The sequence below is a fragment of the Blennius ocellaris genome (genome assembly GCF_963422515.1).
Source record: "Blennius ocellaris genome assembly, chromosome: 15".
NCBI classification, from domain to species: Eukaryota; Metazoa; Chordata; class Actinopteri; order Blenniiformes; family Blenniidae; genus Blennius; species Blennius ocellaris.
This window is the reverse complement of record NC_137664.1, coordinates 25,392,529-25,409,764: the sequence shown is the minus strand read 5'-3', so window position 1 is coordinate 25,409,764 and position 17,236 is coordinate 25,392,529. Positions and strand designations below refer to the sequence as shown.

The window sequence follows — 17,236 nt, the reverse complement described above, 5'->3', positions numbered from 1 at the left end:
CACCTATGGTCATGAACTATGGGTCATGACCGAAAGAACGAGATCCCGGATACATGAGCTTCCTCCGTAGGGTGGCTGGGCGTACCCTTAGAGATAGGGTGAGGAGCTCAGTCACCCTTAGAGATAGGGTGAGGAGCTCAGTCACCCTTAGAGATAGGGGGAGGAGCTCAGTCACCCTTAGAGATAGGGTAAGGAGCTCAGTCACCCTTAGAGATAGGGGGAGGAGCTCAGTCACCAGGGAGGAATTCGGAGTAAAGCCGCTGCTCCTCCACATCGAGAGGAGCCAGCTGAGGTGGCTTGGGCATCTGTTTCGGATGCTCCCCGAATGCCTCCCCAGGGAGGTGATCCGGGCATGTTCCTCCGGAAAGAGGCCTTGTGGCAGACCTCAGACACGCTGAAGGGACTATGTCTCTCGGCTGGCCTGGGAACGCCTTGGGGTGCCACTGGAAGAGCTGGAGGAAGTGTCTGGGGTGAGGGAAGTCTGGGCAACTCTGCTCAGACTGCTGCCTCTGCGACCCAACCGCGGCGGAAAATGGATGGATGGAAGTTGGCAACCAGGAGTGAAGAAGGATTTGTGTGGAATGTCATCCTGCCATGGTGTCCTTGTTGGTGTGAGTGTCAAAAATAAAAGGCCGTTGTGCATGGCTAGTGTAAAGTGTAAGCTTTATCTTGAGTGTACTTCTTTGACATTGGTTGCCATATTATTATGTTGACATTGTGGGGGGCTATGTGTGTACACGCAGAGGTGTGTAGCTCCTCGGTGGTGTGTTCTGTGGGAAATGAGACCAATGGCTCTTTGCACATTAAAGGTTGCCGAACACTGGTTTAGTCATACCTTGTGAAAAGCTGAGGCTCCGTATGATACAATGGTGTTGTCCAGTTGTCAGGGGCAAGCACGGTCCGTCTGAAGTTGCCTCATCAAAGTATTATTTATGAATAGCTCACTCTGGTCAGGAACTCTGCACAAACACCTCACATGCCTCTACATACATACAGATACAGGCATATCGAGGGTCGGAAATGCAAAATATGTGATTCCACTACTTTAATTGGAATATATTTAAAAAAGAAAAAAAAATACTCCTATGATTTTGTGAATCTTATCTGCTGACATCAGTAGTCCAAACCAGCTGTAATGATTAAGTCACTCTCAAAGTGCTTTGGATCTGCATTTACTCAGCCTAAAGATAGAAAGTGGTCCATTTCATCTCCTAAATCCTGAGTATGTGTGTCAGTTGGCGGGTGCTCACGACATGTTGGGTGCTCTCGTTTGGATTCTAGTGCAGGTTAATCAGCCAGAGTGCCACTTTGCTCAACAAAGGGTTGATTTCATAGTCCTGTAACAGCGATATGATCGTCTATGTTGCCTGGCCACCTTTTCATGATCTCTTCTGCCACTTTATGAATCAAATGGATAATTTGACAGATAACAAGCAAAAAATAGACTTTTAATTGTGCTGAAACATCACCCATACAAAGCAAAGTTATACCCATGACAGGTTCCATTTCTACTCAATATTCTTTGAAGATTTTCACTCATCCATCAAATCAAATCAAATCAAACTTTATTTATAGAGCACTTTTCATACATACGTGCAACACAGTGCTTCACATAAAAGAGAAAAAATAAAATAGATCACGCGCATGCATACACCCACCCACACACCCACCAACCCATCCACACACCAACCCCAACTGCCCATAACAGAATATAAAACTGATATAAGAGTGACATAAGAATGGTGTAAGAATGGCAAGGCACTGATGATCCAGGAGAGAAAACACCACCCTTGGGGGGGCCGTCCACACCGAGAGGAGCCACAACCAACAGCTATGGGAGCATGCACAAAGTCTGATATTCTCCTCACACTGATGTGAGATTAAGCAGTAGTTCCCTCTGATTGTGCAACATCAATAAAATGGAGAAATGGCCACGCCCAGATTTCTGACACCCATTTTTTGGAGAGAATGATGTAATTCATTGTCAATTTCTATTGTCGAAAGTTACAAAGTTGTCATGTGACAGAATACAGGCACACATATCTAACAACAGTCGGAGTCCAAAACCCAGGTGGAATCTGGATAGAGCCCTGAATGAATACAGCCAAAGAAAGAAAACTCAATTCCAAACAATACATAGTAATCAGACTGAAAAGCCACACACACACACACACACACACACACACACACACACACACACACACACACACACACACACACACACACACACACACACACACACACACACACACACACACACCTGCCTCCCATAGGGAAAAGGGTGATCAGCCCTTACTCACCTCCCTCCAACAGTCTGAATCCAGTGCAAGGGTCAGAAACCAGCCTAAATAAAAGGCCAGAAACAAAACCAAAAGGGTCGGAAACCAGAACAACGGTTTAGAAATCAAAATGGAGATTCAGAAACCGGAACAGAGTTCAAGAAATTGGCGCAAATAAGGGTTAGAAACCAGAATTGAAGAGGGTCAACTCCAAGTATCCCTGGAAACCAGCACAGACAATGTTTCAAGCATCCTGACGCTCAGCTAGGAATCGCTGAGTAAGCAGTAAGAGTTGGAAACTAGGTGTGAGGAGTTATCAGTTTTGAGTCAAAGCAAATTAAGAAATCTAAATCCTGCCAACAGTTGTCAGCCAGTTTACAAACAATTAGAAATCAATGCATGCTCAGAAAATCCCCCAGTGTGAAATCAGCTTGAGCGCCAGCTGAAACCAGTCTGAAGGTCAGAAGTACCCGTCAAGAAACAAGAGAGGAGCCCGTCTAAATTACTTCAACAAACAAAAGCAGGCCTGAAGCCAAGCTCAGAAATTTAAATGAAAAAACACCAAATCAGGAATTTAATAATGACTTATATTATCAATTATACAAGTGGAAAATAAACATCATGACTGTTGACTCAGTAGTAAACTTGTGGTCAGTCACAGAAGGTACATTGTGATGGTAAAGTGTGTGTGTGTGCATGTGCGTGTGCGCGCGTGTGTGTGTGTGTGTTTGTGTGTGTGTGTGTTTTCGTTCCAGCAGCAGGGCATTGGCAGGCCCAGTGTGTACCATGCAGTGGTGGTGATCTTCCTGGAGTTCTTCGCCTGGGGTTTGCTCACCACGCCAATGCTCACAGTAAGAACAGGACAGGCTTTATACCGTATCACTGTAAACCAAGGTTTAACCATCCATCTCCATCTGTTCACTCCAGAGAAGAAGGGTTTTGTGAACTCAACTAAATCCACATTTGTAGGAGAAAGATACATTCTAGAGCAGGGGTGGGTAATCCTGGTCCTCGAGGGCCGCAGCCCTGCAGGTTTTAGACGTCTCCTCACATCAATACAGCAATTAGTCAACCTTGTCAAGCTTTCTGCAGAGCCTCATCATCATAACAGGTGTGTTTGAGTAGGGAAACATCTAAAACGTGCAGGACTGCGGCCCTCCAGGACCAGGATGGCCCACCCCTGATCTACATGTATATTAGTGTGACTGGATTTAAAAAGTTAATCTGATTATTTGGGGAGCAGTGTAATTATTTGCAATGAATCACATTGTCATTCTGTTTCTACTGTTGCTCAGTCTCATTGTAGACAATTATGCGAAGTTTAAATGCAACAGTGGGAATCACCTTGACCTTAGCTTGTGGCTATATTGTTAGCATTGAAGTCAAACCAGCAACTTGAACCGATTTGGTCATTTGTGAATTCCTTGTTGCACACTGTCATACCATTGTCCCTGTTAAACTATATATTTGTCTTGAAATTGTCATGTGTAGTTTTGAGAACTTTGATCAAGTTGTTTCTCTCTTCCTGCAGGTTTTACATGAAACTTTTCCTCAACACACATTCCTGATGAACGGACTGATTCAGGGTGTGAAAGTATGAAACTTTATCCTTCCCTTTAATACCTTGTATTACAAACTAATGATCCAGTTTACTGTTGTACAACCATAGCTTGAGAGACAAATGCCGTATTCAAAATCCTTCACTGGCTAGTTTGTTCACATTTCTTGGTGGAGGCCAGATCATTGTGTAAAATAATATTTAGCACAATTCACCCAAAAGTATGTTGTGTTCAGGAGCTTCAGTCATCGCTCCTGAAGCTCATGGTTTCAAGCAAAATGATTTTATGTTCCACAAAAGAAGTGAAAGCATTTGGAGCAGTTTCCACTCGGCATTCTATCATCGTCGCTCGGGAATTTTGAGATGTTGAGATAAAATTTAAACTTCCCTTTTATTTAAAAAAGTTTCCACTGAATTTTTTAAAACAAGCCAAAGACTTGTGAGGGTTAAAATCACCAAAACAGCATTGGAGACCCCAGATTGTAATCATTGAGGCCAAGTTTAACACAAAGTTGGATGTTTTTCTTGGAAAAATGTGATTAAAACCCCAAGAGTCTGTTAAACTAACTCAAGTACTCGAACACACAGAAAGCAATGTAACTAATCTCCAAACATGTGGCAAGAAGATAAAAAACTATGATTTGAACTACAAAAGTCAGACTGTATGCGTCAAGTCAAGTTCCTGCATGGTGTGTGAGCCCCCCCCCACCCCCCCCCAGTCAGCCTGTTGTCCTACTCCTTCAGGGCCTGCTGTCCTTCATGTCGGCTCCTCTGATTGGAGCCTTGTCGGACGTGTGGGGCCGGCGCTCCTTCCTGCTGGTCACCGTCTTCTTCACCTGCGCTCCCATCCCGCTGATGAGGCTCAGCCCCTGGTATGCCACTGACCTCTGCACATCAACACACACTGACAACTGTGCTTGTTTGTTCTGAGCTCAGGGGTTTCCTCTCGTCCTTCAGGTGGTACTTCGCTATGATCTCCATGTCCGGAGCCTTCTCCGTCACCTTCTCTGTTATCTTCGCCTACGTCGCTGATGTGACGAATGAAAGAGAAAGAAGTACAGCCTACGGACTGGTAGGAAATCCCTTTACCTTCCAGAGGGAACTACTTGAATGAAAAAAAGCAGTTTGACATTTCTCCCATTGATGAGGCCCAAAACCTGAAAGGGTTCCACTTACCGTGTAGAGCTGCAGAACGCGTTTGGTTTTCAGGGCTAAGATGAAGTCATGTTAAGAATCAGTTCTCATTAAGGTCCAACAAATGTTGCCATAAAATTCTCAATATGCACTGATGTTCTACAACCTCAAAATGAAGAACTTAAGTAGGTAATTTACGCCTACATACATAAAATTGTATTTGATCCCCAATAGATTGTGAAGAATATATTGCACAACCTGAGACGTTTTACCATTTCATAGAAAACATTAGCTGCTTGGACTGAAAAACACAACAGACAGTTGGTGCCCAGAGTTCACTGTTCAGGAAACGTCAGTATGAAGACGATCCCACGCTCTTATGTAGGAATGAAGAGAAGAACAAACATCCATCAGCACACACCTCTGTAAAGTCAGTTAAGCCCCGTTTCCACCGCACAAAAAGTGCGGGAATGGACCCCGTTTCGTCTCTATGAATCCTCTGCTGTTAGCGTGGTCAGATTTTTTTTTAAATTATTTTCTTTGCTGCTCAACTTTCGTGTTGTTCGTGAAAGAGCAGACGTGAGGCAGGGAGAGACCGGGTCTTCGGGACTTTGCATCGCATCCAAGCTTTCTGTTGGCAGCATCGCATCCGCGGTCTACCTTTGCATCGCATCCGAGATCTCTGCTCAGGTGCAGAGGTTGAGGTGGCTCTTTGCCTCTCCGGTGGTCAGGCAAAAGGTGCGGTGCGGGGACGGATCGCGGACGCGATGCAAAGACAGATGCTCGGAGCAGCCTCCACCTTTCCAGCAGCGCGGTCAACACCGGAGTGGCTGCTCCGGTGATTGAGCAGAAAGCTAAGGGCTCCCGTGTCCCAGTGCAGCGCAGCCAGCCGGGGCAAGTCACCTGAGCAAGTCACCGGAGCGTTTGCTTTCTCAGGACCAACACGGAAGTTGCAACTGCAGCTCTGTGGCTGCAAAAAATAAAAGTTAACAAACCAGGTTACCACAAAGTGGAGGATGTAAACAACAGAGGATAAATAAGATCCAGATCTTCCACCTGGCTGAGACAACTGTTGTAATGTCACATATCTGCAGAGCTCTAAGCCCCGCCTACTTTTTAAGCTCCTTTCTGCAGTGGAAACGGGTACTGGATTTGGCTCCGGTCATGCTTTGCTGTACCGCTCCGTAACGCTCCGTTCCGTCCTGCACTTTTTGTGCGGTGGAAACACACCATTAGAGGTTACATTAATGCCTATTGTATGAGGTTACATTAGTGCCCACAGTGTGGGCAGCTTCCATTTCTGGAGAGGCTCCATCAGTTTTGAATGGCATGTTAACGCTGAGGAGATTTTCATCTTACAGTAACATGTTAAACCACAACCTGCAGGCTCCAGTTTACCAAGAGGAAACATTGAGAGCTTCAATCATTTATCACACAAAAATCCGAGAACAATCTGCTGATCTTCATAAACAGATGTCGGGGATAAAAAGGAAACTGTCTTTACTTTTAAAAGTTTCTGACGTCAATTCAAAATGCGGCAGTATTCAACATGGAATTGTCAAGTGTGTATGTAGAACTGTGTAGAATGTTTGGGGTGACTGTGGCTTGGTTGGCAGAGTGGTCATTTTTCAGTCTGAAGTTTTCAGGTTCTATTCCTCATCTGCCCAGTCCACATGTTGAAGTGTCCACGGGCAAGACACTGAACCCCAAATAGCTTCCAATGGATGGATTGAACACTTTGGGTGGTAGCAGCCTCCATTGGTGGGTGTGAAGTGCTTTGCGCCACAGTAGGGGTCATCAGTTCCGGACCTGGTGGGCCACCGTCCTGCATGTTTTAGATCTCTCCCAATTGCAACACATCTGAATGCAATAAGGGCTCGTTATTGGGCTTTTCTACAAGCTCGATGATGACAACATTAGATTGAGGCGTGCCGAAGCTGGGAGACACCCAACTGAAGTACCTGATGGAAGTCCATTTCCCATTTAGTGTAGCGATACATCAACTTTGAGCTCTATTTCCATGCTGTGCAAGTTCAAATAGCTTCTGTTTGAAATCAAAAGAAAAGAGCAAATTGTGATTAATACACAAAGATGAATTGGATAAATGGATGGATGTGTTGCTTGGCTGACACGTGTGGACCTCCCTCCAGGTGTCGGCCACCTTCGCAGCCAGCCTGGTGACCAGCCCTGCCATCGGGGCATACCTGTCCGCCTGGTACGGGGACAACCTGGTGGTCCTCGTGGCCACGCTCATCGCCCTGGCCGATATCTGCTTCATCCTGCTGGCCGTGCCGGAGTCTCTGCCTGATAAGATGAGGCTCAACACGTGGGGCGCCCCCATCTCCTGGGAGCAGGCTGACCCCTTCACGGTCAGTCACCCTCAATCGTCTGGAGCAGACCTTTAATCATCTGCTTTATGAAGAGTTGGCCACACTTAGGGTTAAAACATCAGCGTTATCATTCAGGTATATTTAACCTGGACATTTTGTGTAACATGCAGCTCTCTATATTCAAAGAATGCACATTTTTGGTGGATAGTGGAATCAGTTTCATGGTTTGTCCTAAAAAAAAAAAAAAAACACACAATTCTGGGCTCATTTGCTATTGAGGTGATGAATTTAAAGAATTAATGTGGACATTATTGCAAAATGGGAGATCTACTTGTCGGTCCCCTTCAAAAATGCTACACCAAGACTAAATAAGCAGTTAGGACCACATTATGTGCATCTCAAAGGAGAAAACTAAAAGTACTTTTTTTGTTGTCAAGTTGTCTCTCAGAACTTAAATTGGAAGGTGAAGGTCACATAGCTAATAAGCAACCGTTAGTAGAATTTCCTAGTAAAACTCAATTCACTGAGATTAATCAGTTATTAGAGTACAATTATTAAATTTTCATTACAATAAACATCAGCTTTGTCATTCCTGTTGGCAGCGTCTCCCAGGCCAACAGATTGTGTTGCATAATTCTTCATGTCATAACATGAAGAATGTGAATGAATTATAAAGTTACAGCACACATTAAAGCCTGGAAACAAAGTGCTGACACAGAAAGCCACTGCGAAGAGCCCGCAGACATCACCTCAATACTGTGCAGAGTGCAGCATGTATGAGTTGATACCAGGTTACCAGGTAGTTAAGGAGTTATTACAAGAGACAACCACAACAAGTCTTGGTTGACCTGCTGGAGGACAGGAACAGTAAACAAGACAATTAACCACAAATTCAGTTTAAGTTTAAATAAAGTGAACAAAATAATAAACCAAGTATTTACACAAGTGCCAGCATTTGTCCAAGTGGAAAATTCCAATTTCAACCAGAGGTTCAAATGAACAATTTAGCTCAGAACAACCAACATCAACCAAAAGCCCAATGGTCCATGTTTCCCTACGAGTAGGGGAACGTGGCAAATTATATTGAGAAAAGATATGCTAGCATGTCCACATATACATTAACAATGTCTCAAATCTTTAGAATCAGTCTTGACGAGTTTCCAAAATGGTAGCATGTTAGAACTAGCATGCTAATCATTTGCCTATTGGTGTATGAAATGAAGGATAAAAACCAAATCAATGGACAGACAGTTATGAGTCGTCATGTTGGCATCACCATGCTAGCATGACAGCTAGCATGGTGGCTAATGCTAACAGTCGAACAACCAAGTCACATCAATCATATTCAAACAAATTCACTTGAGTCCCCAAGTCACACAGAATCACTGGTGAGGATAGAAAGCAACAAGCTTCTGTCCCACGCGTGTGATTGGGTGATTGAAACCATGTGACTGACATGGTGCTTTCACAACAAACCCAGATGTATGTGTGTGTGTTCTTCATGTGTGTGTGTGTGTGTGTGTGTGTGTGTGTGTGTGTGTGTGTGTGTGTGTGTGTGTGTGTGTGTGTGTGTGTGTGTGTGTGTGTGTGTGTGTGTGTGTGTGTGTGTGCAGTCTCTGAGGAAAGTGGGTCAGGACTCGACGGTCCTGCTGATCTGTATCACCGTGTTCCTGTCCTACCTGCCCGAGGCCGGCCAGTACTCCAGCTTCTTCCTCTACCTGAGACAGGTGAGACACTGGACAGAAACACTTTCCCAAAACAGCTAGATTTATATCATAAAGTTTGAAAAGAGATTAAAGACAGTTGTTCTGTCTTTAATCGTGACACCATTTATGCCGCTGACCGATCACACCGTTACACCTGAGGGGAAACTTGAATCTAAATGCCTCCCGACAACTTATTGCCCTGAAAGCCGAACAGCAGACAATCTTGCTGCTGTGCTCAGAGACGTTTCAGGAATGGCAACTCGTTAAGAAAAATCATTTAGAAATGCATTTCAGCTCCAAAGGCAGAAAACAGAGTGCGCCCTGGGCCTCCACCGTAATGTTGCTGTGACCTTTTCACACAGCTGGTAACGGAAGACTTTACTACACAAAAAATCAAGCTGAATTGCAAACTAGTAACTCATCACAGTAAACCAACATCCATTTGTACAGGCAAATAGACGTCAAGCCACAGTCTCATGAATGGAGCAGTGCAGTGCATATGCAACTGACTACATGCGCACCGCTGCTGCTGTTTTATTTATTTATCTCCCCCATCTTAGATCTGTAGAAGCTACCGTTATATTATTTGGTTTTACATACTTTTCATATCCAGGTCAATTCACTCACTTGTGAGTAAAGAAGAGGGGCTCTGTCATCTCGCTTCATAAACTAAAGTTAGATTATTTTGAGCAATGGACACGTCATCTAACAAAAAAATAATGTGTTATACAGTAAAATGTTTCACCTTATTTCGCCACAACTTATATTGCTGTAAAGAGAGACTTATGTTTGAATGAGGAAACAGTGTGGGCCTTAAGTGCCTTCTAATTACGTAGTTCTGGTATAGCAGGAATACATGGGGAAGTTTTAACATATCAAAATGTGGATTCCACCCAACTCTACTCACCACTGCGCCACCATGTGGCCACAAGGCTAAAATGTTACTATCATTTATCAAATTTGCCAAAATGTCTTGTTTGTTCAGGATCTCACAGCTTTTTTGTCACCAAACTTGATTTAATGTCATGAGCATCTGCAGGAATGTTGTAATTCGTATAAAGATTTATATATAATATAAATATATTGTGAAGATGAAAATGATTCACATATGATGATCATAATCATCCTCTATGATATATTCTTAAAAATGGCTGCTTATAGGAAATTAAGAGATTTTTTTTTTACTTTATCAATAAATATATGGCAGGATACAGTCCATACATACTTTTTACAGTACATCCTTATTTATGAAGCACCAAAGACAAAAGCTTTAATGTTAATGATCAAGTGACCATAACATGTTATTATAATGTGATGACGTTATAATAACATGTTTACATAATTTAGCTTGATTCCTTTTAGCCCAGGGGTCGGCAACCCGCGGCTCCGGAGCCATGCGGCTCTTTGGTCCCTCCACTGCGGCTCCTTGAGCCTCCGTCCCACTGCACTTCATCCTGGAGGGACGTAAGGAGGCAAGGCCACCCAGAGCGCAGTCCCGCTACAAAGAGTGGTAAAATGTAGGGTCGTGAACGACGCAGTGATGTAACGTCATTACAACAATAATGGCATGAACAATATAGAATTGCGGCTGCAGGTCATGACAGCGGCTCAACTGGTATCTGAAGCTGGGAGCTTCCTGTACCTTTCACAGTAAAACTGCTGCGCTGTGGAGCGCCGACAGTTCCAGGAGGTTCATTCCAGACTTGTTGAGAGTGACGGAACATTCTAGTGAATTACACAACAACTACAGGACAGTAAAGACACACCATCACACTCATGGTTCTAACAATCCACATCTCCCACATTTATCTTCCATTTTAATAATGTGTAACAATAAAGGAGCCGATAGCTGCAATGCATTATGGGAGTTTCTGTTTGTCGTGTTTTAAATGTAATTATTGAGGGTTATGTTAGGTTTGTAGTGTTGCTAATAATTGTGTTGTGTTGTGTTTTTGTTGCTTAGTTCATGTAGTTTAGTTTATTAGTTGTAAGTTGTCAACCAGCAGTGAAGAAGGTTTTGTGTGTAGTGTCCTCCTGGCATGGTCTTCCTGTGGGACTGTCAAAATAAAAGACTGATGTGTAGTGTCCTCCTGGCATGGTCTTCCTGTGGGACTGTCAAAATAAAATACTGATGTGTAGTGTCCTCCTGGCATGGTCTGCCTGTGGGACTGTCAAAATAAAAGACTGATGTGTAGTGTCCTCCTGGCATGGTCTGCCTGTGGGACTGTCAAAATAAAAGACTGACGTGTAGTGTCCTCCTGGCATGGTCTGCCTGTGGGACTGTCAAAATAAAAGACTGATGTGTAGTGTCCTCCTGGCATGGTCTGCCTGTGGGACTGTCAAAATAAAAGACTGATGTGTAGTGTCCTCCTGGCATGGTCTGCCTGTGGGACTGTCAAAATAAAAGACTGATGTGTAGTGTCCTCCTGGAATGGTCTGCCTGTGGGACTGTCAAAATAAAAGACTGATGTGTAGTGTCCTCCTGGAATGGTCTGCCTGTGGGACTGTCAAAATAAAAGACTGATGTGTAGTGTCCTCCTGGCATGGTCTGCCTGTGGGACTGTCAAAATAAAAGACTGATGTGTAGTGTCCTCCTGGCATGGTCTGTCTGTGGGACTGTCAAAATAAAAGACTGATGTGTAGTGTCCTCCTGGCATGGTCTGTCTGTGGGACTGTCAAAATAAAAGACTGATGTGTAGTGTCCTCCTGGCATGGTCTGCCTGTGGGACTGTCAAAATAAAAGACTGATGTGTAGTGTCCTCCTGGCATGGTCTGCCTGTGGGACTGTCAAAATAAAATGTTTGTAGCTCTTTGGGTGTTGGGTTCAATGGGAAACGGGGCCAAATGGCTCTTTGAGGTTGCTGACCCCTGCTTTAGATATTCAAAGTACAGTCGAATACAGAAACAGCTAATACATTATAGAGAAACTCTAATAAAATAAAAAACTCTCATAAAAAAACCAGTTTTCTGTTGTTCGCACCTGAAGAAGACCTGTGAACACAAACTTCTTTGATCCTTTAGCAGCTCGGTGTTAATTTCTGTGTTCTGTTTCGCTCTGACTGTGTTGTCATGGAGTCACCAGGAGAGAAAAACCAGTCTAAATATTCACGATTATTAAAAATAAAGACACTTCATTTCTATAAAACAACATATTTCAGAAGTTGAGGACAAAACTGCACTTTTTATACAAACAAGATGCAACTCAAAGTCTGTCACACAATTGAAGCTGAAATAAGAACACCTGCTGCTTCAATGGATGAAAATGGCTGAAGACACTCTGTCTCCCCCTGCAGGTCATAAACTTCTCCTCCACCACCATCGCTGTGTTCATTGGAGTGGTGGGAATTCTGTCCATCGTGGCTCAGGTGAAACACCTCACACTATTCATGGTTCTTCAGTGCCTAACCCCAACAACAGGATCCCCACAGTAACAGTAGCAGCAGGGACTGAGACACTGCTCCCAGTTTCAATTGAGAAGCTGTGGTCAATCAATCAATCAAGCAAGCAATCAAGCAATCAATCAGTAATTTTGATAGATTTAATTGAAAGATTGCTGGTCACAAGCACAACCCATCAAACTTGAAGGAGCTGGAGCGGTTTTCACTTGACGAAAGGTCAAAACTCCCAGAGGCAAGATGTGGCAGCTCATAGATACTTATCAAAACCACTTGCAGCTGTGATTGTTCTAACCAAGTACTGGCTTCTGATTAAATACACCTTCTACATCAAGATATAACCAAGTTTCTTATAGTTTGTAGCGTATTCTGATAAATCTGTGACGTGATGAAGTTTGTTCTTCTGCAGCAGGATGTGAGCTGCACACAGGCTGAACTCATTGATAATGCTTTTAATTTGATGCAGTGGTGCAGACTTAAGGTTTCTCTCCATCCTCAGACGCTCTTCCTCACGCTGCTGATGAGGACTCTGGGTAATAAAAACACCGTTCTGCTGGGTTTGGGCTTCCAGATCCTTCAGCTGGCCTGGTACGGCTTTGGATCAGAGCCGTGGTGAGTTCAAACCACAAGCATTCTTCACCTCAGCCTCGTTGTTTCAGTTTACTTTATCCAGGAAGATTAGATTTTTTTATTTTAAAATGTTTGGATATAGACTGCCCCACATTTCTCCTTTGTTTTCATGCAAACAAACTAAACATGTTCTTATTTGATGTACATTTTGCACCAAATGCTATTTGGTTCACAGATCAAATAATCTCAAGCATTTCCATTCACATTTTTATTCAGGCTCAGCAATAGTGCTTGAACAATTTGAACCCTTTGTCAGAGTTTTGTTTCAATTATTCCCTTTAACTATTGTTGTTGTTGTTATTACGGTTGTTTATTCTCCTATCCTGCTTTGCTGCTGCTGTGACAATGTAGATTTCTCCATCTGTGAGATTATTAAAGGGTTATCTTATCTTTTCTTCATCCACACTGTGTTTTGGCTCATTTCGTTAGAAAAAGTAGAAAACTTCACATGAAGACATAAAATAGTCAAATATAAGCTTTATCTGTCATGAGTTTTTTTATTATTTTCAATAATATTTAGCTTTCATGTCATATGTGAATATTTACACAGTACCTCTGTGATGACCTCTTTTACTGGAAGGAGTGCTGCCTTGAGTGGTCACATTTGGATCAGTAGTTAATTTAATTAAAAATGATGTCCTCTATTATTTGTACACTTCACAAAGCCGCGTGCACAACAGCAGAAAACAGAGGACGCAATGATCTGAATACACCTCCTGCTTTTTATGTTAGATTGCTGGTATTTTGATTAGTTCCATTTCATTTTTACAAATTTGGTGTGTGTGTGTGTGTGTGTGTGTGTGTATGTGCGTGTGTGTGTGTGTGCGTGTGCGTGCATGCGTGTCAGGATGATGTGGGCAGCTGGTGCTGTAGCAGCAATGTCCTCCATCACCTTCCCCGCAGTGTCCGCTCTGGTGTCACAGTCTGCTGACCCTGACAAACAAGGTGAGAATGAACCACCACTCTCCTCCGCCCTCCTCTTTCCTCCACCTCCTCCACTCTGTGCTGAGCTGTTGTCTTTGATGTAGGGGTGGTGCAGGGCATGATCACAGGGATCCGGGGCCTGTGTAATGGTCTGGGCCCCGCTCTGTACGGATTCATCTTCTTCCTCTTCAACGTGGAGCTCAACACCATGAACCCCATCCAGGGCGACTACAACATCGACCCCATCCCTCTGCAGAGCCCCACGGAGGTACACACCGCTTCATTCTGTCCCAACTACCTCAACTGACAATGACTTCTACTATTTCCACATCAACGTGCGTCATAAATGGTAGCAATTAAAACGAACACTCATTAAAATGAGGCTCGCCAAACCTCATTTCCATTTACCTCAACTTAGTGTTAATAAATGTTTAAGTGTTTATAGAAACGTACAGGTACATCTCAAAAAATTCCAACACAATGTAAAAGTGAATATCTTTCATACATTTTCAGATTTATTACACACAATCCAAACAATTTCAGTAAAATGTGTGTGTGTGTGTGTGTGTGTGTGTGTGTGTGTGTGTGTGTGTGTGTGTGTGTGTGTGTGTGTGTGTGTGTGTGTGTGTGTGTGTGTGTGTGTGTGTGTGTGTGTGTGTGTGTGTGTGTGTGTGTGTGCGCGCGCGCCTCAAGCAGTAAAGAAAGAACATTACTAAAATCCTTATACCATTTGTTTTTTCATAATTTTAGCATCTGTACCTCGTCTGAACACCAGGGGGCAGTATAGCACCAACATTTCAAAAATACCAGTGAGCGCAAACCAATGGATGAGAACAACATGAGGGTTTATTGTAGCTTGTCCAGAGTGACGTCACTGACCAATCAGCAGACAGCTGCGTTGTAGGTCCTCCTCATGGAATCATACTGATGTGCTCGCTACCTCAACGGAGGGCTTACAAAAAATGCTAGCGGGTGGATACGATACTTTCAGTACTATCCACAACCTTGGTTATTGGAAACACACACAAAAACCTGAACTGTACCGTACAGTACTGCACCGTACAGAACTGCACCGTACCACTCTGTACGGTGCCACACTGTACAGTTCTGCACCGTACCACACTGTACAGTACTGCACCGTACAGAACTGCACCGTACCACTCTGTACAGTACTGCACCGTACAGAACTGCACCGTACCACTCTGTACGGTGCCACACTGTACAGTACTGCACTGTACCACACTGTACGGTGCCACACTGTACAGTACTGCACTGTACCACACTGTACGGTGCCACACTGTACAGTACTGCACCGTACCACTCTGTACGGTACCACACTGTACAGAACTACACCATACCACACTGTACAGTACTGCACCGTACCACTCTGTACAGTACTGCACCGTACAGAACTGCACCGTACCACTCTGTACGGTGCCACACTGTACAGTTCTGCACCGTACCACACTGTACAGTACTGCACCGTACAGAACTGCACCGTACCACTCTGTACGGTGCCACACTATACAGTACTGCACTGTACCACACTGTACGGGGCCACACTGTACAGTACTGCACTGTACCACACTGTACGGTACCACACTGTACAGTACTGCACTGTACCACACTGTACGGTGCCACACTGTACAGTACTGCACTGTACCACACTGTACGGGGCCACACTGTACAGTACTGCACTGTACCACACTGTACGGTACCACACTGTACAGTACTGCACTGTACCACACTGTACGGTACCACACTGTACAGAACTGCACCGTATCAAACTGTACAGTACTGCACTGTACCGCACTGTGCAGTACCACACTGTACTATACAGTACTGTACAGTACTACTATACAGTGCACCGTACCACATTGTACCTCAACGGAGGGCTTAAACAAAAATGGACTAGCGGGTGGATACGATACTTTCAGTGCTATCCACAACCTTGGTTATTGGAAACACACACGAAAACCTGAACTGTACCGTACTGTACAACACTGTACCATACTGTACTCGACTGGCACATACTACATGGTGGAAACGAGGCTTCAAGGTGCAAGAGAACTGTAACATAGAACTACTTTTTTGCACATCTTTGCTTGAATACAAACGTGTTTTGACTATGTAGGAATATGTCTTGAGCCAATTCAATTAATTTTTATTTATATAGCATCATATACAACGCAGTCATTTCTAGGGGCTTTGAACAGAGAGAAACAACAAATCCACATGAGCGACACATTGGCGACAAGGATAGACTCCCTGGAACAGGAAGACACCTGCAGAACCAGGCTTAGAGGTGGCAGCTTTCTGCTATTCTGGATGGGGTGAGGATAGAGGAGAGACAAAGAGAAAAGGACAGGTTCTGGGAGGGGCTCAAACCCTGGTTGGACTAGAGATACAGAATTGTAGTTGTGCTCTCATTGAAGTGTCTGAATTGAGATAAAAACATTCTAGCAGTACTTGTCAACATGATGGGAGGTAAACATGTGTGCTCCTCTCTCCCCTCCAGCGGGCGCTCATCCCCGGCCCCCCCTTCCTGCTGGGGGCGTGCACCGTCGTCGTGGCCTTCCTGGTGGCGCTCTTCATCCCCGAGAAGAGCGCCTGCTCCTCCTCCTCCTCCCAGCTGTCTCTCAGCGACAAGCCCCGTCCTGACGGCAAGGAGTCCATGTCCTCGCTGGCGGGTGTGCACATCAACACGCCCCTGCCGGGCGGCGAGGAGGACGGCCCACCCCCTGCCAGTGATGAGGACTTCGAGCCTCTGCTGCAGGACAGCATCGTTTGATGGACAGGTGAACGCACCACAGGGGTAGCGCTCATTTGGTGACGAGTGTGACTTTTTTGTGAGGTGAACCGGACGGGGAGAGTGTTTCTTTGCCTCAGGGCGGGACTAAGTGTACTTTAATGGTCAGAGGACGGTGATGGCAGCCACATGCTCCAGTCACTGGGTCTCTCCACCAAGGGGCAGGGCTAATGCATCATTTCACACCTGAGAGCTGTGATGTCTTGAAAAGGGGGTGGGAGCAAGGAGGGTGCTGTCATGTTATTGGACAGAGGAGGATGAATGTCTCATTGGCCAAAATCCAAGGCAAGACCAAGGAGGACTTGGACTGACGGGAAGAGGGACCAACGACGTCTTTAGTTTTAAGGAGAGGAAGAGGACGCTGGTCCGGGAGGCGTGCGGGAGGATTATCCATCATCTTCTCGCTTGAAATCGTTGATTGTTTTTGTGATAAATAGAGAAAGGTGATTTTACCTTTGAAGGCTGTATTTC

At 44.5% G+C, this 17,236-nt stretch overlaps 1 protein-coding gene across 2 annotated transcripts in view; it reads left to right on the top strand.

Moving 5' to 3' along the window:
- Positions 1-16,764, top strand: part of mfsd14ba (major facilitator superfamily domain containing 14Ba) — a 30,545-nt gene extending 13,781 nt beyond the window's left edge. The window contains exons 2-12 of one of the 2 annotated variants that reach the window (XM_080510521.1): positions 3,038-3,130; positions 3,811-3,873; positions 4,582-4,709; positions 4,795-4,909; positions 7,122-7,340; positions 8,915-9,028; positions 12,301-12,372; positions 12,902-13,014; positions 13,880-13,977; positions 14,061-14,224; positions 16,475-16,764. In XM_080510521.1, coding sequence (XP_080366647.1) covers positions 3,038-3,130; positions 3,811-3,873; positions 4,582-4,709; positions 4,795-4,909; positions 7,122-7,340; positions 8,915-9,028; positions 12,301-12,372; positions 12,902-13,014; positions 13,880-13,977; positions 14,061-14,224; positions 16,475-16,747 — 1,452 coding nt within the window. In that variant the 3' untranslated portion in view covers positions 16,748-16,764. Of the gene's footprint in view, positions 1-3,034; positions 3,131-3,810; positions 3,874-4,581; positions 4,710-4,794; positions 4,910-7,121; positions 7,341-8,914; positions 9,029-12,300; positions 12,373-12,901; positions 13,015-13,879; positions 13,978-14,060; positions 14,225-16,474 lie in introns of both variants that reach the window. The other variant, XM_080510520.1, reaches the window with a different exon arrangement.
- The last annotated feature ends 472 nt before the right edge of the window (positions 16,765-17,236 follow it).